The sequence below is a fragment of the Nomia melanderi genome, chromosome 5, assembly GCF_051020985.1.
Source record: "Nomia melanderi isolate GNS246 chromosome 5, iyNomMela1, whole genome shotgun sequence".
In the NCBI taxonomy this organism is placed as follows: domain Eukaryota; kingdom Metazoa; phylum Arthropoda; class Insecta; order Hymenoptera; family Halictidae; genus Nomia; species Nomia melanderi.
The window spans coordinates 12,634,891-12,662,173 of NC_135003.1; the positions used below are offsets into that span (position 1 = coordinate 12,634,891).

General features: G+C 38.4%; 1 protein-coding gene across 13 annotated transcripts in view; it reads right to left on the minus strand.

Moving 5' to 3' along the window:
* Positions 1 to 94: 94 nt before the first annotated feature.
* The window catches only part of LOC116425156 (Rap GTPase activating protein 1), a 256,513-nt gene continuing 229,324 nt past the window's right edge, over positions 95 to 27,283 (minus strand). For all 13 annotated transcript variants that reach the window (XM_031972475.2, XM_031972483.2, XM_031972502.2 and 10 more), the window contains 7 exons: positions 23,741 to 24,049; positions 11,209 to 11,391; positions 7,783 to 8,021; positions 6,365 to 6,643; positions 5,282 to 5,447; positions 3,802 to 4,644; positions 95 to 3,408 (listed from right to left, as the gene is read on the minus strand). In XM_031972475.2, coding sequence (XP_031828335.1) covers positions 3,247 to 3,408; positions 3,802 to 4,644; positions 5,282 to 5,447; positions 6,365 to 6,643; positions 7,783 to 8,021; positions 11,209 to 11,391; positions 23,741 to 24,049 — 2,181 coding nt within the window. In that variant the 3' untranslated portion in view covers positions 95 to 3,246. The remainder of the gene's footprint in view (positions 3,409 to 3,801; positions 4,645 to 5,281; positions 5,448 to 6,364; positions 6,644 to 7,782; positions 8,022 to 11,208; positions 11,392 to 23,740; positions 24,050 to 27,283) is intronic.

The window sequence follows — 27,283 nt, forward strand, 5'->3', positions numbered from 1 at the left end:
ATTCTATAGTAAATAAGGGTCTGTATTTTATGTTATATACCGAGGTATACGTTAAAGGGGAAGGATACGTTACGTGGCAATAAATACGAGTAACTGGTTTAAACCATTTTATTTATTGGCGAACGTCATTACCACTGATTTTCAAGTTGACAGTCGTGCATAGAAAAGAAAAAAATAGAATGCGAATACTTACACCAGTCATAAGAAATATATACTTTCGTGTCACTATGTCAGAGAGTAATAGTATTCGCAATTCTTTGATAAATTTGGGCGATTAATATTAAATACAAAATATATTTATGTATTTATATATATATATATATATGTATTTATAGCAGTAATATTATATTTTTTCTATCTCTCACTCTCTCATAATATAATAACACATATCTCTTTGTAATATAGATAATCTTTCTTTGATTTTGCAAGGCCAGCATAGAAATCACACTAGATAATGGTAAACTTAGCCTTTCTCCTAGATTTTAGACAAAGAGACTCCCTATCAAACGAGTCAATTAATTAAACGCAACTTGCATCGTACATATATATGTAAAATTAAACTCTCTTCAATTCAGAATTTTCCATAAATACTAAATACACAGTTCACGGTAATGGAAGTTCGTTTGGATACCCATGTGCTCAAGGGTGACGTTATATCAAGACGTTCGTTTCTTAAAATATCGAAATTCTCTGCATTGAAACATGAATACGATTACAACTGTGCGTATCTCTTTTGAATAGTCATTCTTCACATTTCACTGTGCGACGTCGTTGGTTCAAAACGATGAACGGCGGTTATACATTTTGAGGATTTTCGATGCTCCAGTTCTGCAATTCGTTAATTCAACAATTTATATACATTAGAGATTAGAATTTCCATCCCTTCGGTTTATGATAGCAAATTGTTTTAGTTTTCTAATTCCAGTTTTCGATTGAGGTCTTGACACCTTTAGTCGTTTACGAAATATTCTTGAAAAATATTTTACGAATTCTTTTGTATCGCACGCATAGTGAGTATCGTATCTTCGATTCTTTTCGCGTAAAAAAACGTCGTAATCCCGATCTCGTTTTATAAAAGTCGTAGAACCAAAAGCAGTCAGTCTAAAATAGCATCGCGAAGACATGAAGATCGTAAACCGTATAAAATATATCGCGTATTTATTTTCAGAATAATTAAAAGTGGTGTTGTTGTTGAACGTTTTTACGACCAGTTACCAATTCCTGTAATCCTTTTCTTCTTAGAGCCATTATTTACTTAATGATTTTAGCCGGCGTTACAAAGATCATTGTTTAAAGGAAGTCTAAAAGTAAATTGTTACCGTTGGGTTTCGTTTAGCAGCATTATTTTCACGATTAATTTTACACAAGATTTTCCTGTACCACGTGTTTCTTTGTAACCCCAATTCACAAGGTGAATGGCTTTCCGATAACGAAAGTAATGTGAGAAATCGAAAAGTTCACGTTACATCGGAAAACCAAATTTTCTGTTTTCTTTCTTTCTTTCTTTCTTTCTTTTTTTTCATGTACAATGGAGAAATGCGTTACATTTGAAAATGACATTGTATAGGCAGTGACAATCGTGATATATCTGCAAAATATTTGTAAAGGCGTACAAACAGTTTTTATTGAAATTCAGAAGAATTGTACTTGTAGAAAAAACAAAACCTTCGATCAAGGAAAAGTATATGCTATCTTATACGTAAATTTCAGAGGCGAATATTGTATGAAAAGGAATGTAGAAAACTAAGAGACGTAGATTTTACTATGATAAACTTTGGTATTATATATGAGTGAACTTTCATGTCCCTCTATCTTTTCGTTCTTTTAACACTCTCCATCTTTCTGTACACAAAGATAGTCGATTATTTACAAAGAAAAAAAAAATATCTATAAAGGACAACGTGATTACTAATAATAATATTAATAATAATAATAATAATAATAATGATAATAATAATATTAATAATAATAATCATAAATCATACTAATACCATCAGTGAAAGTTAATGAAAATAAAAAGTGCATCACTAAGCAGATGAATTACATTTAGTTTGCGTTTGCGTAGTTGTGAATAGCGAACGATAATACGTATCCCATTCGTAACGCTACTGACACATTAATACGCTGTGTGCCCTTAAACAATTTGGTGCAGCTAAATCATTGTAACTGTCCGAATAGTTAGAAAACCTAATCTTAGTCTAGGTTGGCTAATGATACCGGAAGATTAATTAACGAGGCATTCGTATCTCCTAGAATTGTTGCGGACTAATACTAAAAAGAAACTAGTAATGGTTTTGGTAAATTTACCACAATAAATACTGTAACTAACGATACATATCCGTGTTTCAACATGAGACGTCAGAAATATATCGATAAAACACATTTCTAGAGCCCATAATTAGTTGACATTATTAAGTTGATACACGTATCACACGCTTTATACTGTTTTATGGGACAATATGCAGATTCCTCGTGGTGTAACAACACGACGACTGCATATATTACATCATATATAAAAATACTACGTATAAGTATACATATAGGGAATATATGTATACGTACATGTAGCATTTATGAACATTTAATTACAGATAAAATGTATTATACTCGATTCTATGTGTTTACACTTAGTTTCGGAAATGCTAAGTCTAAAGGCCATTTTACTTGTTTGATACTAGCGTTTCTAATATTATAATGACAAGATGCATCTATTTCTTTGAATTTTTCTATCTACATTCACGTAAATACGTGATTGCGTGACCATATATACTTGTAATTATATTGACTATTAGAGGTTAACTTATCTGTATTAATAAATTAATTGATAAATAATATGGTTAAAATTCAAACAAGTATTATACTACAAGTAACAATTAGCTCCGCTGCAAATATCTCGAAAGACGCGTCGCTATAATTATATATCGCAGACTCACTTTTGTTTCATCTCTAAATGCCATTCACAGACAATACCTCCTCCCCCTGGCATCCTGCTTTTGTACCAACTTCTATCTAATGAAGATCAATCTTACAAATTAAGGACCAAACGTAAAGCATTTCGATTGCGAATTTTCACACTTTCAGAAAAGCCGTTCCGGAAAGTTTCCTTTAATAGAAGCAATTCCGAGAAATTAAGTGTGTGCACAAAGTTCTCAACTACTGCGCCCTAACTAATTCATAAAATCTAATAATAGTAACAGCAAGTTACTCGCCAATAATAGGTGTACTAAACACACGTTAAAATAACATTTAAACGGTAGACGTTTGTTGGTTATTGTTGTCCAATGGAATACTCGTTGAACATTCTTTCAACATCGCTCGTAATCGCAATATTTCCTTTGAGGCGGCCGCCAGGTCCGACTGCAACTGAAGCTCTTTCTCGCGTAGACGTTTTATGTCACGTTGACAAGTCTGGAACATACAAGTTACACGTAACTCGTTAATCGCAAAGTAATACAAATCATCATAGAAGGTTGACAAGTTTAAATACTCTTCTCCATTTAATCCAGCAGTTTCCAACCTTTATGCTATTACGCCTCCATAAAAAACTTTTTTCCCCGCCTCCCTATCTTCTAATAGACACAATAACACAGACACCTCTTAAATAATACCTCTATTACAAAATAAACATTACTTCACTGAATTTGTACTGTTACGTTACGATAAGAAGTTTATTTATTCGTAGACATTACGATAAGAACATTAATATTTTATTAAAAATTTCCAACTCCCAGATTGGAAACGGATTTAATAGAAACTGTTCAACCTCCTTTACTATCTTACACCCAACCGATCCGTCCTTACCACATTCTGCCTAAGTAGGTCCAACTTGTCGCACTTCAGCCTAGTAACTTCCATCCTCAGGTTCTCATTCTCCAAGACACCGTCTTTGGTGGTGCATCGCGCGGTGTCGTGGGTCTCCGCGGAGCTCATCGATTCAAGGCCGGTATCGCTGTCCGGATATACAGCCTGATCGAGTTCCAGTTCGCTGTTCAACGAACTGTCGTCACTCTCGGAAATAACGCGTTGCGTGGTCTCGGTCTTCTCCGACCTCTCCTGTTTCCGCAGGTTCTCGTGGGTCAATCTCTGCACGGACTGTACGGGAGCTTTATCCGCGATCGTTGCGTCATTGTTGACGCAAACCGACACCGTGGATTCCCTGCGATCCACCTCGTCCTGCTGCAGGGTAGCTAAACTGCTATCTTGATTGTCTGTGTTGGACAAGCTACTGTCCTGACTTCCTAAACTAGGGCTTCCGCGTTCCGAGTCTCTTCGAAGGGTCAAATCCGGGGAGCCCAAGGGACTCGACGGTTCCACCGAACGTTTCCCGCTAATCTTCGTGGTCGATTGCCGATTACTCGGCGGGCTGGGCTCGGACTGACCCTTCTTTGATAACTGTTGCGGCACGCTCTCCGTCGATGCATTCCTGACACGTGATATCAGCGCTTTTCTGACCGTATCGATGAACCTAGAACCGCTCCCGCCGCTCCCTGACCCTGACGTATCGCTCGCCGTTGGGCTCACTGGACAATTGCTGCCGAATCCTAACCCGGTGCCACCCAATCCAATCGCTCCGCCAAGAAATTCTGCGGTCTTCGCTTGCAGCTCCTCCGTCAGCGACTCCAAAAGCGCTGACCTCGTTCTTAGCTGTTTATTTAAAATTCAGTTTGTTAGCGTTATCATCCGAGGATGTTGAAATGTCGGGGACAAGTGTAAGGTAAATTCCGTGTGTTTGAAAAATACCAAATTATTGCTGCTTGTTTAGTAATTTGGATTTTGTTTTTCTTGCGTGCATGTACGTTGAATATATTTCTGTACGCTGCTGTTTGGTTGGCGTGTTCTAAGGACTATTAAACACTCGCGCTGGAAATCAGAGATTTGACAAAGTCTCGAATGAATTTTGTTTTTACCTATTTTACGCAGATGTGGACATTAATTTCGTTTGTTAATCATTTTGTATAGAGTGATGTATTTCGAAACGATCTAATATGCGTAATGCAATAAGATGATCAATGTGTAAGACATCGTTGACCATTTTGGAACAGAAACGTCTCGACGTGCGCAGCACGTCTTTCCAGCGCAAGAGGTTAATATTTGCTTTCAGTCGCGAATTAATGCAGTTTTTTCGAAATTTATGTAAACGAAAGTTCGAATATCTCGTTGGAACTATTTAATTACAATTTCGCCATTTGGTACGTTTCGGAAATCGTTTTCATTGCTAATGAAGCGTGTTTGGAATAGGAATAACCGCGCGAGCGTTAATGCAATATCGTGGGACTGTTACCTCGAGTTTTGAGAACTTCTCGGCTTTATACGCCGCGTTTTCAGCGTTCACCAACTTCGTCAAAAGGAATTCCTTGAATTCGACTCCACGCAAAAACACCGCCGGCGTTGGTAGCGCCGGACCGAACCATGGAACGTCATTTCGCGCAGTCACACTCACCTTGTACCTGCGTTTAGAATACGTAAACAAACGGTTAAAAGTATTTCAGATACATTCATAATTCTACAGCAATTTAAAGGAAAAGAAGAAATTTCCTAGAAAATTGGACATTTGACGGTAAACGAGCTGAAAGACATAGTAACTAACGACTAAACTACGAACGTTTATGCAAATATAAATTCTCATACTCTATTTCACAGAAATTCAAATGTTATAAAAGCTTTCTTACTTCATTCAAAATTCTATTTCACTCAAAAACAGACAAAGATCTTATTAACCCTTTACACTCGAGTAAAACTTGATATTTAACCCCTTAACGTACAACCATGAGTGAGACTCGTGATGAAGATTTTTACACCAATTAGACAACAATAAATGTTGTTCATTATCCACGGATCAAAGCAAACAAATCTTCTATTATCAATTTATTCTCTTCAAGATGCTGATCAAGCAGTGACAGTGAATCTCCTCGTGAAAAATTAGATGAAAATTATTAATAATTTGCTATTTATTATAACCAGAGTTTACTTGCTTTAAGAGTATCTTGTAATACTAACTAAAGTTATTTCAATATTATGTAGGGATATATACAATGAATAATACGAAATAAATGAATTCTTGCATAAAATCTGCTTTTACTTGCCAAAATTAAATGTGCTCCAAGTGGGAAAAAATTTTCAAATAAACCTGTACCCAAAGGGTTGCACATTTCACTATGCTAGTCGTAGCAAAATTTCGAATTCCGTAAGACCTGTAAGATCCGTCGATAGAAAATGGGGATCCGACTATCCCGCGCATTCGTTTCGCAAAGTATTTTAAGCGGATATTTGTTTAAAGTTGGGAACCACGATTTCGTAACTGATACATTCGGATTTCACGGTGGCACGGTACGCGAACGGTGTACATAGGCATCTAAGAATATACCTCGTATTGGAAGTGCAGGGGTCGACGACTTGCACCACGATGAATGCGTGTAAGAAGTGACTGGCAATCATATCTGGGCTGAAAGGTGTTGCCTCTTCTTGGAATATTATCGCAACGATGTCATTGCCGATGTGTCTTTTGCGCTGTAATTGTTGAGAATCCCCTGGACTGTACGGTAGCAGCGAGGCAACATGGAAGAGGACTTCTCGCCCTCGGAATACCTCATAGACCGCGGAGTCGCCGGTTTGTCCGTGTCGAGTGTCTAAACCGCCACGATATCTGCAACATGAAATACGTCACCTGTAGCAACCACTGTATAATAGATAATAACTTAATTAGTTTCAACCGGGTGCTCGGAGATCTAAACTTGCATTACCCCTTAGCAGTCCTATTTTATTGCGACCTCTACCTGTTTTAACAATATTTTCTATATTTATTTGTACAATTGTACCATTTAAAGGTAACATTGCAATGACTCTAAATATTCTTGAATAAATGAATAGGGTATTAAGCTGTAATTGAATGAACCAACGTCGACGTGAACCTCAAAGTGAGAAATCAAGAGCTTAACCTTTTTTTTTGGATCTTCGGTATTTACTTATTAACAATTTAACCCTTTGCACTCGGAAGTATAAGAAATATTTCATACTTTCTGACTAGACGCAGACGATATTTTTTGAAATTAACTCAAAGAGAAATCGCAAGTAAATTGAGGAAGTTTTTTTAACCCAATATTTCACAGACTGATGTATTATATACAGTTCAATATTCAATATCAAATTTTATATTTTATAGGTGACTAAGTCACCTTTCGAGTGTAAAGAGTTACATTCGTTATATAAAAATATGCAGCTGAAGGTTCAAAGTACCATTAATACAATTTTCTAAGTAGCCAAAATGGAAATATTTTGCATCTACCATAGAGAAACGTCCTGCATAGGGCGATTCCCATTGAATGGCTCATTAAATGTCTATACTTCCAATTACCTTTAGTGGTGTCCTAAATCATTATCATAAATATCTTCCTTCTTTGTTATATTCTGTTTCGCTTATTATTCTATTATCTATTGAATATTATCTATTTTATTTACATCTCTTCCTTTTCTGCAGTAAAGTTCATCCCGTCAAACAAACAAATAAATATCAATGACATTTATGCTGCAACAGTTCCATAACACTAGAATCACCGAATAGGTCAATACGACTTATTTCCGATAATAACAGCAAAACTGAAATACAGCTAAACTGAAACCTTAATAAACACGCTTACGCTTTTCACGGCGAAATTGTTAAAAGCCAGTTTCAGCGATCGGTAATTCTATCGTTAAAAGTGAAAACTGGGCCATCTTTCCCGGATGTACCCTGTTCAGCAGCGATATCAGCCACCGCAGTGGTCGCGGAGAGTTCCGGTTACCTACCCTTTGTGGTCCTTCAGATCGATGTTTTGACCCAGCAAGTCGAGGAACTCCTGGAAGGCGGGCGTGATCTGCCTGTTCCCGAACAGTTGTTCCTCGGTCACTTGTCCGGCGCGTTGATGAAGAACGCCGAATTTAAACCTCGAGACGAGGGCGTGCTCGTCGTATCGTGCTATCAGCGTGCCGGCACCGGAACAGACGACCGGCATCAGCGTGCTCACGTTCAGGGATTCGTTGATCGCCTGCGAAAATAAAAGGGGAACACTGAGTCACGTTGCGAGCGGGAATTATCAGTAGGTAAAAATGACGGGCGTGCGTACGGTTCGGAAAAGAGAGTCTCCCTTTTCACAAACGCGGTTCGCTCCATCAGCGGCTGAAACTGATATCTGTGTATCTCTTTCGCGACGGTTTCACGCTGGATCGCGAACAACATTGCATTGTGCAACCAGACTGCATTCAGGGACTGACAATGAGTCATGTAAAGCAGATTCTTTTAGCCCTCCGAAGGCGGGTGCGAAACGGCGCGCGGACGCAGGCTCATTTTAAACTACAATGGAATTTCTGCTGTTCGGAGATTATAAGAAATCGCGCGTAGAGTTTTATGTATATATTCGGCTGTCTGTTAACATTGGAATCATCGTAACAGATGGGTCGAAATGACGCGTTCCTGATTTCTTCGTTTGTTATTGAAAACACGGAAACTTGTTTCAGAAATTAACACTGGAATTACCAAGCGCTTAACACGTTGGATGCCATGGGGTCACCGGTGACCTCAACCTAATCGAATTATTATAATTCTTTCAATTAAACGATGATTACTTGGAAGCCTTTCTTTATTACTAGTAATACTACTTAATGTAGTGACATTCAAGATAAACCTGCAATAAAAATAACGCATTTCAATTACATAATTTGATATTGGATTATTTTCATTTTGTATATTTTTCTCGGCAAAATCGTGCGGCACTCAACGTGTTAAACTGATTTTTTCAAATTTCTTTGTAAAATTGATAACCTTGTATTTATTATGATTTTAATTGTTAGGCTTATATTTCAGTGTAGGTATTACTGAATCAGGTTTTTAAGCGATTTCTCAGAGCGTCTGTACATTTTTAATAATTGCGAAAGAAGAAATCAGAAATTCAAATTCATCGTGTACTGATAAATGAGCGTAAATGCGTGACTGATGTGAAACTACGAACAGACGCGAGTAACTATTTTACGACGACGAATTAAGGACAATTAGAAGAATGGTATGAATCGAGTTCTCGCAACAAGTTGTTCTGATACCTTTCAATTACGATCGCTCAACACGATTAGACGAAGGAAAAGGAAGCTTACGGTTTAAATAGTACTATTTAATGGTTAAATAACACTATTGTATCGTTAATGAGAAAGAAAGACATATATATATATATTCGCGTAATTGCATCAATTAAAATCGATATGTTTACATAATAATGTTTAACACTAGATTTACGGGTATTGTATAGTTTATTCTACTACTCCTAGAAACATTCATATTTGTTAATTCGGATTTCGGAAGTTAACCCTTTGCACTCGATAAATTTTCACTGGAAATATTCAATATTTTCCGACGAGATATAGACGATACTATTTGAAACTGATTTAACGATAATTCACAGATAAGTTAAGCAACAAAGCTGTTTTATTTAAATATTTCACATAGCAATACAATGTTTAACACTTTGCACTCGAGGGCTCCAGAGCAGAGCCATTTAAAATTTGTCATTACAAACTGTAAAATTTTGTCATTGAATATATAATATTTATAATCGATAAAAGGCAGTAAAATACATCTGTGACTTTTCTTTTCGTGCCTGTATCATTTATTTATATGTTAATATGCTTTTTGCATTAAAATTACATCTAGTTGCTGGTAATGTCAGTGAGAAAAAGCTTCGAGTGCAAAGGGTTAATTCAAAATACTAAATGTTCAACTTGATAGTTCTGCTGTATCGAATCAAGTGTTGAGAGTCACCTATCGAGTGCAAAGAGTTAAATGTTTAAAAAGAGATAATTGAGGTACTGTCCACAGACGATATCTCGTCACGTCTCCTTCGAACTGAGGGAAACAGCAAAATGCGACGAAACGCAGTTCGACGAAGTCGGAGGATGAGAATAATGGGAAGAAGCGAGACAGGCACAGTCCGCCGAGCATCGAGGGTCAAGACGCGGGACTTCAAAGCGATGCCGCACGCGTGAAATATAAACACGCAGCGAAGGAAATATCAGTTTCATTCATTTCGATCTTACTTTCTCAAACGCGGTGCCATTAACTTGTCGAGATTCTTGCGATTAAAATAAGTCCAAACACGACGTAGATCGGACCAGTTTGATCGATTTTAACCCATTCACTGCCAGTCACGAATATACTCAGCAAGAGATTGTCAGTTTGGTACAATATTGGTTGTATTTGAAATGTATCGTGATATAAAGCAAAATAAATTGAAAGTACAAATGAAATCATACATTGTCATTGTTATAAAAGAATAAGGAATATTGTATAGAATGCCTAAAATTCTCATGGCAGTGAACGTGTTAAGGAAATGGATCTTTCATTTTGTTCATTACATTAACTCGGTAAAATTAGTCCGACCTACATTGTGTTTGGACTTATTTTAATCACAACAATCTCAACAAGTCACTGACTCTACGTTTGAGAGAGAAAGATCGACATTTATGAGACTGATTCCTATTGCATGTTTATATTTAACACACACGGCGTCGCTTTGAAGTCTCTTTCACTTCCCATTACACACATCCTTGTTTGTCAAACTATCCGTGTCTCCTTGCACTGTCACGTTCGTAGCAAAAGTGAAAAGATATCGTCCATAGACAGTGCCGTCCATTGCAGCGAACCTGGCGCTCTCGTCTAAGTGGTCAGACTCGAAGGCGCGCGCCTGATTGGCTGAGGCGCTCACGCTCACCAATCGGGTCGCGCGAAGGGCCGTTCCCCGACTCGCAATTGGGTTTCTCGAAGCGACTGTCTCCGCCCTATGACGTCACGAGTGCCAGGTTTCCAGCAACTAACGGTACCGGAATAATTGCATCAAAGTCGACGTAGACATTTATCAACTACTGTTCACAAAATTCACTATCAGTCAAATTACGTTCTGCTCTATCGACACGTTGAATGCCGTGGTCACCGGTGACCCACAACCAAATTACTATAATTCACAAACGATGCTCATTTGAAAACGTGCTTAGGAACAATGCGACCTAAAGCAGTGACGTTTAGCAAGGTAACGCTAAACGTCATTTGTTTCCATTTCAATGCCGATCGCGTTCGACCAGTGAAGAAATTCAATATAAAATCCAATTGACTCGCCCCGTAAATCTAGCGTGGAGCGAAAGCTCGATCGATTGCTCGAGCGTGCAGTCGCGTAACGATGAAGGATACGTCACCTTGACCATTTTTGCCGGCGACGGATTCGGGCTGAGGTTCGCGGCCGGCACTAATTCGTGGGTCGAGCCAGCCCGCAGTCGCAACAGGACTCGCCAGTGCTCCTGTCCGGCGACCGTCTCGGCCTTCACCGAGACGAGGACCGGGCCGTTCTCTCCGTCCCTTCCTACCAGGTTCACGTGCTCCTGCAAGAACAGAAAAAAAAACACACACTCACACACGCGTCCAGTTGAAACGAAGCTGGATGAAATGCAGCGGGCCTTTTACGATCGAGGGCGGTCAACGAGTCCGCGCGATCCCGGTCCACGCGAAACGCGACGTCGCGGCGGACTTTGTCGTTTTTAGGATTAAAAACCTTGGACGCCGGTGCACGGTGGAAATGGAATGTACTCGTGGCACAGTGGTACAGTAGAAACGATTTCAGAGAGCAACCGGCTAGGCGAACGGAGACTCGAGACGAAATGTTTCGATGCACGTTTGTTAACCCTTTGCGCTAGATATTTTTCGTTGCAAACATTATTTTCAAACGTTATTTTCTGATGAAATATTAATACTTGTACTTGTAGATGCAAACGACGTCTATAGCTTTATATATTTTTAGTATTATAAAACAATTAAAAAAATGTGTATCACTGTTGAATTTATTACCCTCTAAATCCTTTAGCATTTTAATAATTGTTGAAGTGAAACAGTTACTCCAGGAAACTCCTCCAACAAAAATAATTCGTAGCCATTGTAAAGTGTTGAGGCGTTTATTAGAAACTTTTGTTCTTGTATATTAAAGAGTAATTAATATCTCTCAATGATTCGTTCGAACTTTCAAAATGAGTCGTCTCGATTCAAAGGAATATCACACTTTCATCGGTCGTACTATTATTTAACGCTCTGTACGTTTGATAACCTCGTAATAATGATCGTTAACAGAGAAACGACGGTCTAGTGCGTTAATTGACGTCAAGATGACCAGCACGCACGACTCTATCTCAAGTTTCTAGACCCGATTCACGGCTCAAGAAAGCGTTGCACCTAGAGCGCATTGTTTACGCCCGCAATCAGAACAGGATGCGTGCGCGTACGCAGAGGCGATGAGCTCGCGAATCTACGCGGTGACGTATCAACAGGAAAAATATAGTACTTGCAGAAAAGTGTTGCCCGTAACTGGCAATTAGCGACTCTAATGGTATCCGACGCAAAGGGGCAACGGCGAAGTGAAAAAATGTTCGGCGTGTGTTGTTTAATCGCTCAACTGTCCATGTCGAACAGTGAAAACAGCCTCGAGGATTATAAAACGCTTCGAAAAGTATTATCTAATGCCGAGGAAAGAATGAAAATGTTATACCCGTGAATCTCAAGTGATTATTCTTACTTCGAAGGTACCTATCTGAAATGATTCGAAAACTAAACAGTTTCACTTGGATACCATACCGAACACACGAGAAAACCGAAACTTTGTTGCTATAATTTTCATAACTATTCTCGCTTTGAATTTTTTAAATTTTCCTTCGAACTAGCGATCTATCAAATCGAACTTTCTAAATAATAAATATTATCTGTTTTCTCTAAGTCGAAATGAAAAACTGATTTATTGTTGATCCTAGATCAAAATAGAATTCCATTGACTCTAGAAAATTATTAATAATCAATTCGTAAGCGTATTAAAAGTGAAAGCTCCGAATCTTAAAATGTTCATTCGTAGATTCGAAGATACGAGTTTGAATTATTATTATTAATTTTCGTAACGAAAGTGACGAATAAATTGCACAACGGTCGACGAGAGTATTCGAAGGATACAATTTAACGTTACAAGGTGTTCCCGCGGAGGGAATTATTTGAAATTTAAAGTTTCCACCCGAGGCGTTCCACATTTGAAAATATACACGGGGAGAGGAGATAGCAGCGCGATGCCCGGTGTATTCCCCGCATATTCGCTGCGAATTCTTTTTCATGCGCGCCAGACGCCAACTCTTGAACCCATTGCTCTATGTAATGCACTGCATACAGAGAAAGGGAGCGAAGGAAGTAACAGAGGTAAAGTGGGGAAAAGTTCTTAAGCTCCGGAGTTTATGCCGGACAGCGGCAAGACTGCACCAGGATACGTCCGGGGACGTATTTCTGCGGTATTTTTGGTTCACCGAAATATAAACAACTCGCGTGACACGTGGGAAAAAGTCGCACAGCGTACAAGTTTCTTTTTACTTTGATCTTCCTTAACAACATTCAGTGATATTTGTTGCAGTATTTATATTTGCAATTCTCGTCCTCTAACTGCAACGAATTTCTCGTTTGAACGTTGGAAATAAATGTAGATAAAAAATGGGTGACTTTATTGGATTTGTTAAAATTGCAGTGGCGGAGGGTGTGTTATTTTTAAACATTCAATTTGTAAATAAAAAATAACACGTGTGACATGAGAGAAGTGGTGTAGAATGAGATTTTTTATTTTATATTTTGATCTTCTTTAACAACAGAGTGGTATTTGTTGTAGTATCTATACTAGCGATCTTTTTTCTCGTTTGAAAATAGAAGATAAATATAAATAAAAAAGTGTGTAACTTTATCGAATTCGTTAAAATTGCAGTGGCAGAAGGAAACCTTCTAAATCTTTTAAACCTTCAATTTATAAATAACACAAATAGAAATCTTCTATTTTATACTTTGATCTTCTTTTACAACATTAATCGGTATTCGTTGTAGCATTTAATTGCAGCTACTCTTTCTCTGACGGTATTTTATTTGAAAATGAAAACTAAATACACATAAAAAAGTTTCTATATCCATCGAATTCGTTAAGAATAACAGCACGTGTCATATTTAATCGCCAATTCACAAGCATCGCGAGTGACACGAAGTTAACACAGTACAAAACGGAAACTTTTCAGTAATTCAATATTTCTCGTTTTCTATATAAATCGATCCTCATTCAAAAACAAAAAGAACACACAAAAATAGAATTTATACCGCCATCGAACTCGTTGGTATCATCGCCGCAGAGAAACGAATTCAGCAATTCCCTCGATGTTTCAAAATGCACAAACGTACACGAGGATTCCGTTTAAACGTGAAAATGCCCTCGTTAAAAGTCTGAAAGCGGCGAACACATTTCGCAAAATGCAGCCGAGATTAACTCCTTCGGAACGCGCGCGCGCGCGCGGGCCGTGCCGTAAATGGAATTTTCATATTTTCTTTTAGAATGAAAATTTAAAGCAGCCTCGTAAACCTCGGATTTTTACGAGGGAAAACATATTTTCTAATCTCTCGAAGTTCACGCGGTATTAAGCATCCGCCGGTAAAATATCTTTTATCTGCTCATCGGTCGAATCGTAATTTAAAGAGAAAAGCGTATCGCAAAAGTTTCTTAATTATCTCGATTCCGCTTCGGTCTTTTTTTTCTTCCCCTCTTCTCCTTCGTCCCAGTTCTTTCCATCGCGCAACTCTTCCGCCGGTTTTTGTCGTGCGCCTCTATTGCTAATTCGTTCACAACTAAAAACTCATGAAAACCACATTCGTCCAGTTATATAACCAGCTTTTCTTCCACATCGCGGCCGTTTTTGCGGTATCTCGCATGGAGTTACGCTCGAGTAAACGACGTTATCGCGCACCGCTGACATATTTACGGCGATTCTTCGATCTACTGTTAGATCCTGGATCGGCGAGTCACTCGCGGGGATCCATTTAAATGCGCGCGGAGTCGTTTCGCCGGCGGTAAAGTGCCGCGCGGAAAAAATAAGTCGAAAATATACGAAAAGAGAATTTCCATTTAGAATCACATTCTCGGGATGCGAGATCTACTGTCAATTAAAATAAAGGGGGAGGGGTCGGCTGTCGGCGCGCTTGATGCGTCTTCATTGTAAATTCACCGTTTCCCGTTAACACATTGCACACCGGTAACGAGAAATCTCGTTCTTATATAAAGACACTTAGCTATGCGACTTCGCCAATTACCACAGCATTGAAAAAAATGGAAAATTTCAAATTGATTATTTATTTAAAATATATTACATAACAATAGGATATCCAAGTTTTTCTATGTATAGTGATATAAGTTGACCTTAGTGAAAATTGCCATCCGCACGTTAACACTAGAACTACCAAGTGAGTCAAAATGACCGATTTTGAGTCTCTGCTTTCGCAATTATGAGGCACAAAGGATCTTCAGAGAAATTATCCAAGAAACTGATTTATTGATAAATACAAACTAGAATATAAGGAAATTGAAAGCTCAATAAATATATTTTTATAAGTTTTATTATAAAATGCAGAACAATCAATTTTACTGGTCGGTAGTTCTAGTCTTAAGTAAATCGTCTCTTTAAAGAAATTTTGTCTTATGTTTAAAAATTCAGATGAATAGCTTTTAACGTTCAAAATACTCTTCGTGTTCTATGATTTGTAAAAAGAGGTTCGAGACATGGCAAAAACGTTTCGTTTATTTTTCATCCTATTCGGATTTTTAGTCTATCGTTTAATTGCTAGTCCTACACTAATGTAACATTTTAGATATATATAACACAAATCGAAAGTAAAGTTGCTAAATCGGTTTGATTAATTAAAAGTATATAGTAGCCGAAATTTAGCCGGCGTACAATGTGTTAATTGATCGAAACAAAGGAAGTATAACAAGTAACGTTGAGACGACCCAATATTCTCTAATATGAAATGTATTTTCGTTAATGAAACGACTGGGAAACTATTAAGTCAGTTGTGCGTTGAAAACGGAGCACCGGGTGGACGAACAGTTGGAATGGAAAGAGGAAGTGCGTACGCATTAAATTGTAGAAGAAAAATGCGGCAAAACCGGAAGAGAAACAGACCCGGAATACCGAGCATCGCGAAGCACCGTTTCGTATACTAATTACAAGAAAACACTGCTCTATCCATTCTCGTTGCGGCGCATCATCTACCCACATCTCGAGTGTTATTTCCGCATTAATGATAATCGCGACGTGCGAATTTTGACAGTAACAATAGTAGGTAGTATTAGTTCATAAAACATAAATTCTTTTCAAGTATCAATTCAATACGACGATAAACTGACAACAGATCAATGTATAAAAATGTATCCGCAGCCAGAATTTCGCAAGCTAATCAATTTAAATGAGAACGTTCCTTATTAATTTCGGTTCCAGCGTTCGATCAAGATCATAGAAAATTTTATGGCGTATGACGGCGGGGAGCATCGGAATAAAATTACTGTTTAATTGGATGACTCGTTCGCGGTCCGAGATAAGCTAAAAGTAAATTTCGAATTCAATTAAAATCGGCTGTAATTGATGAATTTATTTCGAAATTTCAATGGTAGAATCAGGTTCGAATGTGATTTGCGTTTCATTGGGTATAATTCGTCGGAACGGAGGTAAACTCCTCTTATCTTTTTCGAAATGAAATTTATTTCGAAATTTCGATGATACGTAGAATCGAGTTCGAATGTAATTTGTGTGTAATCGTTTATAATCCGTCGGAGCTGGAGGTAAACTCTTCTTCTTTCATATTCGAACTGTAATTTGCGTTTGGGGGTGAATCGGAAGGAACATTTAGTTTTCAATTAAAGTCTTAATGCGTCCGCACCGTTGCGGCGGTGTCGCGGTGAATTCATTTGAAAGTTACGTGTAACGTGTTCGCTTAAACAGGTAAATGGAAATAGTTAATCTGCGCCGGGCGAACAGGAAGGAATGCACCTTCGGATGCTCAAAAGCACGAAGTAGCTCAACCGTGGATTCCGACCTCGGAACTTTGTGAATTTTTTAATAGCCGCAGAAGTTCGCCCTCGCGTTTATTCATTAATTTTACGTAAACTTCGACTGATTCACTTTGAAAGAACGCGAAGACCGGGGAACACGTCGAAAGCCGCGTTTTCATTCGATTCGAAAGAATCGTTCGTTTACGCTCGCGGGAACAGCTCCAATTTTGCGGTCGAATGCTTCGCCGATTGTTTTCGATTTCTCTCTGTTCGTCAGCTTTGATTATTAGTTAAACAAACGGAAGATTCCAATATTTTAAATACTCGATATTATATAATTTTGCAATGAATATTAGTTCTTTTTTCTAATTAATGAGAAGTTTTAGGTAAATGTAGATATAATTCTATATAAATCTTTCTCAATTGTTATTGAGACTTCTTTTTGTTTGTCTAGTATTTGCTGCTCGAAACAAATAGAAGATTCCAATATTTTAGATACTCAATATTATATAATTTTGCGATGAACATTAGTTCTTTTTTCTAATTAATGAGAAGTTTTAGGTAAATATGGAAATAATTCTATACAAATCTTTCTCAATTGCTATAGCAACTTCTTTCTGTTTGTCACCTTGTGATTATTGTTAAAACGATCGAAAGCTTCAATGTTATATAATTTTGCAATGAACATGTAGCTTAGTTCTTTCTTTTAACTAGTAGAGAGAAATTTTCGGTAAATACAAGATGTAAGTCTTTAAAACAAACATAAGTGGAATTTGTACAATGCAGTTCGTTTATTTGGGAACTCGTTTTCGAGAATATTAAGCGTGAACTTTCATTGAACAAATGTGCAGTTAGCTTTTAATTAAATACAAGTAACGGGCTTGGTAAACGGTTATTCTACACGCAAAGATAATGAAAATATGTAGAATAAAATTCATTCCACATGCGGCTCGGTTTCCGAGGGTAATCGAGTTTGGACATGTTCTGCAGGCAGCTAGCCAAATGCAGGGATGCTTGCCAAATTTTCAAACTGTAGAACTGCCATTCCGCCCTTTTGACTTATTTCATTTGTGCAGAACAATTTGATATCAAGCATACCACTCCTACTCAATCAAGACAGCCAAATGCACTTTGCGAAATTTCAATCTTGATTTCGTCGAAAAGCAAACTCCAAACGAAAAGATTTTATTTCAAAGAATCAACCCTTGATAAATAACCATGTAATCAATTTGCTAAGCCAATAAATATCTCAAATCAATTGGCAATACACACTTTCTACAATCAACCGTTCAACCCTTTGCAAATCAAGAATTCTAAGACTTCAATTGATTTACAATCTAATTTGCCTATTAAATCAATTTCTCTAGTAAAGTCTCGAAGAAACACCTCTTATCTTCTTAATAATTGCGAAAAGAATACAACTAAATCATAAATGGTTAAATAACTGAGTCATCCATGTTCAACCTCGGCCTCGCCAACTCTCGAATTCGTTGTAGTCCGCATTCGACCACAAAGGAAACCAAGAACTCATAAAGATCCATAATCTAATCGTTCGTAACGACTCCGTCGTTTACACGGGCTACGAACCAGTCACAATCACGAGGCTCGCGAAAAGAATACTTCCTCTATTTCCCAAGAATCTTTAGGATTTATCTAGAACATTCAGTAAATTAGCGTGTTCGGATGTGTCACGGTGAAACTTATCCCATTGGACAGCATTTCGTGTATCAAACCAAGGATATTAACCAACCAACTGCGTTCGACGAGTATGCACACCTTAAAATCAAAATTATACTAATTCTTTCAACGATGAACTCCTCACTTCTTCAGATAAACATGTAGTTTTTCGATTTAGCTTCTCGTTAGACTAAATTATACAATAGCGTTCGAAGGTACTTAACCACATCGTTTCTGGAATTGAGTGCCACTATACATTAACCCTTTGCACTCGACAATACTTTTCATTACAAGCACTCATTGTTTTCTGACGAAATATTAACAATATTATTTGCAACATAAAGAAACATCTTGCAAAAATTATGGGGCACAGTTGTTTTATTTCTATGTTTCATTTGCTACCTGATCCAACATTTTATACTGAATTTTTCAGTTTACAATTTTGCGTCCAATGAAAGGGTTAAATTATCATCATAACAGAAAGCAAGCATTATTTCCTTTTCAACCACTCTATCCGAAAACCATTGAACACGCTGAACTATTTATTCCTAAACAACATCTATAAAGAATGAATATATCACAATCTATATATATCACAATAGAAAGACTTCTCAAAGCCTTTACAGTCCATGAAAAGTTCCAAAAACGATCCGAGGACTTTCGAACTTGTACCTGCGTGTGGCCCGCGTTAGAGTATGCGCTCCATTGTTCGACTTCGTCGCGCAAAACGACGTTTCAAACTAAATTCCAGGGTTAACAGGCTAAAATAGGAGATCACGAGGATCTTCCGAGTCCGCGAGTGTAAAAGGATAGAGACGATATTGTGGAGCGGACCAGTCCGCGATGTCCCGATAAAAGGCGCGGGGGAAAAGACGAGGAAAGAGGATCCTACGAGTGGCGAAAATAAAAGGGAGATGAAATCGCGAAGGCGCTAACACGTTGACTACCACGAGAATTTCGAACGTTTTATATAACGATACATATTCTTTCGTAACGAAGGCGAACGGTATTAGAAATCATTAATGACTCGGTAGTACACGTGTTACATCTAGTTGTTAGTGTTACTAAGTATTTTCATTCGACATCAGTTTTCTTACTGTGGTTATATTTCGCTTATGAACTGTATTGAGTTTCTCAATAAAATAATAAGCTTTGTAACCGACCGTATATATCCATTATCCCCTTGCGGACGAATGTCGGCATTTTGCTGAGATCGAACTTCCATGTTTGGAATACCCAGTTGCGAGCAAATAATTCGAACAGCAAGAAATCAGTACACAGTTTCCTTATTCTCTATTTAAGAATTCAGTGCTTAATTTAGCAGAATTTGTAAAAGGTTTTGTATGCTTTCAACAATCTTCGTCCGCGAAGGGTTAAAAATATTTTCTTACATCGACGTGTACCACATGCGGTACGCGGCACGTGTTAAGCAATTTTGAAGCTCCGGTCACCGGTGACCACCGTGGCAGTTGACGTGTTAAAAAGGGGATCCCTGACCGTGCGCAGGTCGAAGTTAGTATCTGTAGAAACGAGGGCGAGGCGGGCCGGGGGGCACGGCGCGGGGGACTGATGAGGAAGAGGGCAACCGGAAGAAAAGCGGGGGCACCTTAAAGGCGGCTCAGGTTGGAAATCAGGGATGTCGAAGAGGAGAGGAGAGTCCCTGCTTATATAGGCATTCCTTGTAGACGTAGACTATGAGAACGTTCCCACTCCCACGCCCGAAGTGCTCTTTTCCTTTCCCTGCGCTCGCCTCCTCCGCCTCTCCTTTTCCATCCTGCCCAACCCTCCCTCCGACGTCGCCGGTGCATTCGCGATTCTGTGCGCACATCCACGCCGCCGAGTAGGCACATGTACACCTAGTACTACTCCGGCGAACCACGCTACATCTACACGGCGATTGCAGAGTAAATTGAGTTCTTTAACCCTTGCGCGGGTGTACCGGGTCAGTCCGACCAGAATAGGCGTCTAGACTTTGTTGGTCCTTTTTTCGCTTTCATTCCGGCGTTTCGATGATTTCACCGGTGATTTGTTCCTCGGTTATGATCGATGGAAGTGCTTTGTACGGTAACGACGTACTGGAGGGAGAATTTTGATTGTTCTAACGGTAAATATTGCGGATATAGAAATTTGAGGGTGCTCTTGTCGTTCGGACGGTTGTGGAATAAATATTCGGAGATCGGTCAGTTTGACTCTTTCGGTGGTTTTCGTGGTAGCCCCTTGTTCTATGGTTCGGTAGAGGTTTTCTTTTGTGGCGAAGATAAGGAACAATTGTTATTTGTTTGGGGTTAGAATGTTTTCGTTACACTATTATCAATTTAATTGCGTTGTTAGACAGTTTCATTTCGCATCGGTTGTCTTGTATGTCACGATTGTTTTCTAGCCATTGAAGCGTCAGTCATCGGTGACTGACGTGGCGCTTAAGGTATTAATGATGTATTACAGAAAGAAACTTTGAAACTCGGTTGTATGGGGATATTTGTAAGTTTCCTGTGTTCTGAGGGTGTTCCTTGATGGTTTTTAGGTGTTTGAGTGGTATATTGTTTAAATGAATGTTGGGAGGTTTTTCTCTGTTCATGGAATGTTTTTGGGTATTCTGTGAAAATTCTGAGAGGATGATTTTAAGAAAGAATTAAATAATTGGCAGTTCAGTATGTTTGAATTTACAGGAGCTAAGGAATATTTATACTCATTGAATTTAGTTTAAAGTCTTCGCCACTTGTATTTGAAATTAGTGTAACTAAAGGTTGGGAAGGTTAAAATATTTCTTAACACGTCGAATGCCGCACGATTTCACACAGTAAAATGCACAAAATGAAAGAAATGTAATATTAAATCATTTGATTGAATTGCATTATTATTGTCGCACGTTCATCTAGTTGAATGTCACGAAATTAGATAGCATTATTTGAAATATAGAAATATTTTCAAATAACCATCGTTTAATCGAGTGAACTGTAGTAATTCGATTTGGTTGGGGGTCGCCGGTGACCTCCACGGCATTCAATGTGCTAATAGTTGATTATTTGTGCGATTGCAATTCGTCTAACGAATGTCGAAATACTTAAAAAATTAGCATTGCTGTTTGTTATAGTTCTTCGACAATAACGAAGCAGAATTCGTGTGGGGTGAAACTTCAGCTACGACAGTCTTCAAGGGTAAACGTGGATGACGTTTTTATTCATGCATCAGCGCGGAATAATTACCGTACAATACGCTAATTAACAAAAGATACATGGATCGTACTTTGTAAGAAGCAATCAATTCCTTTGTTAAAGGTATGCTCGCACAGTTTCAAGGTAGAATGATTAATTAAAGTTTCTCTCCGTGTCGGCGCTGTTGTCAAGGATTTCCAAATTTATCAACACTCGGTTGCAATTACGAGCAACATGGTAGCAATAAACGGCAATTAAGTCCATAGATACGGTCGAATTAACATTGGAATTTAATATGTGATGCTCTTGATTACACTATCACAGGGATCTCCGGCTCGAGCACATTGTTGCTAACGAATCAGATAAGCAGGGACATGGGTAAACTATTTTGTCAGTAATAATAGTTGCGATGACGACCTGCGATTACAATAACGTCAAACAATGTAATCAAAAGAAACATCGGAACAATTATGCGTTCAACAAAAGTTTGATTAACAGTTACACTATTATTCAAATCGTATTCAACAAGTAAAAGTAATTTCATCGTCAATTACTTTTCTTAAAAACAAATGAACACAATTGAATTTAGGCTGAAAGCAAAGACAACGATATGGTGCGACGAAGATTATGATAACGATCAATTTTCATCTCCGCGAATTTTAGATAAATAATTAGAGAAGATGGTTGATTACACGTGTGCGACGCACAGAGCATTCTATCATTTCGCCTTGAGTTTTAAACTAAATATATTTGCTTTAAAAAAAAGCATTATTCCACAATATGGTTCGCGAAGGATTAAAAGGCTGCCCGCATTGGAGTTACCGACGCCATAATTGCGCGTCAGTCAGCGCTACGTTTGACGTTCGCGTTTCACGCAGTTTATTCGCTCGTCCATCTTTTCCATTTTCCTTCGAATATTTCTACTTCCTGACGAGATTCAACAGTTGCTTAAATAAAACACCAAGTAACGATGCTTTCCCGTTCATTTTGCTAGTTAAATTTAATACAGTTTCCCAGATATCCTTGCGTGGAAGCTTATTTTTCGCATGAAACTGAAGGTACGAGTAAACTGGAATTTTGAATCGGTCATTCGCTTCAAGCAATTACACTCGAACTTTCCTCGAATTTTCTGGAGAACAAGGTCTCGAAACAACAGCCAATTACTATTATTTCGATGGTACTAATTGAAATGCTAGTTGGGACGGTTTACAGTGGGAGTCACGCACGAAGGCAATACCGTGACGAGATCTCCGCAGGGACAAGAACCATTTCGTTGGTCACTAATAAAGCATTCTTTCATCTCGACTCCGTGGACGGGATTAACCGCAGGAATAACCGCAATGACTCGTGAAATGATAACAATCTCTTCATGGGGCACTAACTACCGTTCTTTCAGGACGGATTGATGCATAACCAACTAATGTTAGCGCGGCATTTCGAAACTTCCAGCGTAAATGCCATTGTGATATTCCAGAGGAGCTCAATCTTTCTTTTCCAAATACTAAACTCCATAAAGTTCATCGACCGCTGTATAAATTACACTAAACAACGAACAAAATAAAATTACAGTGAACCACCGTTACGAGAATTAAGTATCGAGTCTGCCTCGACAAAGGATCGCGAGGGATTAAACAGGGACACCTTAAAAATCGAGAAAGAGGAAACTAAAGTATACAGCACGAACCTGAATTATCTACGTACTACATAGGATCGTATACGATTAGATAAAGATACGTTCCAGGGGAAGAAAACAAAAATAGTCCGGATATTAATCTCAATTACAGGTTCGTAAAGGACTAAATAAAGCCATTAAGGAAAATAAATAAAGTCCGAGATGGTAATCTAGATAACATCTGATACAGGTTTTCGAGGGGTGAAATAAAGATATTTTAGGTGAAAGGGGGGAGGTAAGTATGATGTATTAATCTAAATTATCTACGCGCAGCAGAGGTTGGCAACGGATTAAATGGATAATTTAAAAGAGAGAAAAAGAAGGGGGGACATGAGATATCGGTTTAGATTACGTACCCTGCCAACGAAGAATCGCCTGTAGCATTTGGCCGTGTCGTCTTGGTCTATCCTCGGTTGCCATGCAGGTTGCGCCGGAAGTAACGCCCGGCCGGCCGAGTCCAGGGCGTGTCGGTGATCGGTACCGTCGACCCAGTATCCAGGCGGTGTCACCACCAGAGGTGGCTGAGATCCGGAAGTGGCCTGCTGCAGCGCAGCCTCCATAAGTGCCCTGCCGACTGGCGCATCACCCACCGGCGACGGGGACGGCGTCGGTGTGTGATTATTCTGACTACCAGGACTCGACGCTGCTCGATCCTCCCGAGGCGTCTGCAATCATGATCGTCGGACGATCGTTAATTCACTTTCATCGATTCGATGCGATTCGAAGGTTCAACGATCTAAATTATGCATCGAAGTACATGTAATTCGAGAAGATTTGGAATTTATTTTTATCGGTTCGGTTAACACGTTAAGCACCGTGTCAGTCAATGGTGATTGACGTTTCTGAATGACTGGAACAATCGTGACGTACAAGATAACCGATGTGATATGAAAATGCTTAATAACGTAATTAAGTTGGTAATAGTCTAATCCAAATATTTAATAATTGTTCCTGCTTTCTTTTGCTACAGAAGAAAAACTACGGGAGAATGCTTAAAATTTTACGTGGCGTTTAATGTGTAAATCGTTGTCTCTGATCTTTGATTTTCTATTCCTTTTGTCGAGGGAGGTTCACTAATTGAACCCTTTGTGGACGAATGTTCTTTATAGTATACCAAACCTGCAGTAAATAAAGGCAAATGTTGAATGCCTAAATAATAGAAAAAGAGAAACTATATATTGATCTTTCGCTGTTTCGCTAATTAAATCATTTGTTTATGACAGAGTATGCCAAATATTAAAGTTTGATCTTGTCTAAGTATCGACATTCGTCTTCAAAGGGTTAAATCATGTATTGAAATATTTGTAATTGAAGGAAATTAGGAATTTACTTTTACTAGTTTGGTTAATCGTTGTTTTTGACTTTTGATTTTCTATCCTTTTCGTCGAGGGAGGTTTACTAATTCGAAATTCGTTGTATCGAAGAACACCGATTAAAGCAAACTTTAAAATTCACTTTCATTAACCGTCATTTTCTATTTCTTATTTTCCTCCGGTTTTTTTTTCATTTGAATTTATTCATTTCATCGAGAGAGCTATCGTCGCATCTACATGTTTAAACTTTATTATGTCGAAGAATAGCGATTAGAGAAAAATTTCAAAGCGCTTACGGTTTCTTGATTACTCCCTGCTGCCCGATGAATTAAAGATATATGCGGTATTTATACAGTAGCACACGCAGTAGATGTTATACGTTAATTTTGCTCGAATCAATGTTGGGTAATAGAAGTTTTGTAAGTTCATTACACCAATAAGTGCGGATAAATATATATTAGGAAATTATATCTGCGTGATTATGGATATTTGTTCCGCTCTTGGCTACTCGATATATCGGATGTCGGCGCTGATGCTGTGAAAGTCAGCGTGACGTATATAATGACGTATATACTTTTATAGATAATTTATAGGTAATCTATAGATAGATCACCGTATGGATCAATCACCCTTTTCCAAACTCGCCAAATTCAACACGAAACTGTCACAAGAAATCTCACTGGATATTACAAACCAACGAATTCCTCAATTAAGTGAACACAAAAACAGACACAACTTACATAAATCTTTAACTTCAACACTCCCTACTCAATAATTCCTTAAAAAAGAATTCCATATTCACTCTACATTTACCATAGAGCTTAACGATCAAAAACAGCAATATTTAATTTACATTCGAAAACAGTAAACAACGCATAGATTCCCAAATTCAATTTAAACTCAATACCATACTCCCCATCAGACAGCACAGAGTTTAAAAAAACAGACAAAAATAATAATTGCATAGTATATGAACCAGCGAACAGAGTTATAGTCAATAATTTCTTAAACAAAGCAATCCTTCACGTTCAAAACAGTAAACAACGCATAGATTCCCAAATTCAATTTAAACCCAATACCGTACGCCCCATCGCACAGCACAGAATTTAAAAAACAGACAAAAATAATAATTGCATAGCATATGAACCAGCGAACAGAGTCATAGACATTTCTTAAAAAACATTCCTTCATATTCCAAAAAGTAAACAACACATAGATTCCGAAATTCAATTTAAACTCAATACCGTACTCCCCGCCACGCAGCACAGAATTTAAAAAACAGGCGAAACAAACAGAAATAATAATCGCATGGTACATGAATCACCGAACAGAGGGTTGCGAATTATCATTCAATTTCGGTACCGCCGAATCGGGAACAGTCGAAGTAATAGGCAACAATCCGCCGCCGAATATCGGGCGGATTCATTACCGTATTGTTTCCCAGTTCCCATACGTTACACGTACACCGCGGCGTTCCGTGCTCGCACATAATTCCGATGACTCTTGGCCGCATGGCCCCCAGCTATTAGCGGCAAGCATCGTTATACACCCTCGCGATCGACATCCAAGGAGAACTCTCGTGATACACGGGCGCGCAGCGAGAGAAACGGCCGTTTCAACCGCGCCCGGCGATCTCTTCGCGAAACATTTTGCTTGCCGCTTTTGTTACCGCCGGAAACCGAGTAATCGCGCTGCCTCTGTGTATTATTAGGGTGCCACCGGCGGGACAACGCACGCGAAGCTCCGTGGCTCGGACGGACGGTCGTTAATCAAGTTTCTAGCTCGCCACCGATGTTTTCGCGAATCTTAACGCTCCGCTGGGAATACGGGCCATTAACACTTTGACCGTAGAATTTTCTCGTTAACCCATTCGCCGACGATTACGAGCACATTCGCGGTTAGGAGAGTGTTTAGGATTCGTTGCATCGTAGTAACGACTCGGGATGAAGATTTTGAATTGAATTCGGCCAGTCTAAGTGGCGTTTGTTCATTTTTAAGCTGACCCCTTGTCTTGTGATTTGTTTCTTAAGTATGATCGACAACTACTTTATCATTAATAATTTACCAAGAACACAAATTTTAATGCTTATTCTGTATCCACGTTTATTCTGGAGATTGAAGATAATCTCCTGGAGATAATTCTGGAGATATTCTGGAGATAATATAAAAGTAATATTTAATTTATATTTAGAAAGAATTACTGATACTTAGATCTCTGAAATTCAATTGAAAATTTTCGTCGAGAGTCTGACACGATATTCTAGGTCAAGGGGTTAAGTGGTACTTGACTGTTGCCAATGTTTAACGTCTGTGGTAAGCAGAGACACGCAATAAGTACAATTCGTTTGTTTTTCTAGTAAATTGTTATGGGGAAAGTTGTTTTATCGAGTAGAGTCGAGAAATCGATCATAGGGCAAGGGGTTACATTGATATAACGCGAGCTGCATTGAAACAAGAGGAATCGCAGGTTGTTATGTACAAGATCTACCGTTGTTATGAAAGAATAGGAAATATTGTATAAAACGCTAAAAATTGTAATCGAAATCTGAAAGATATAACAGTGATCGAGAACAAAGGTTTTTTGAA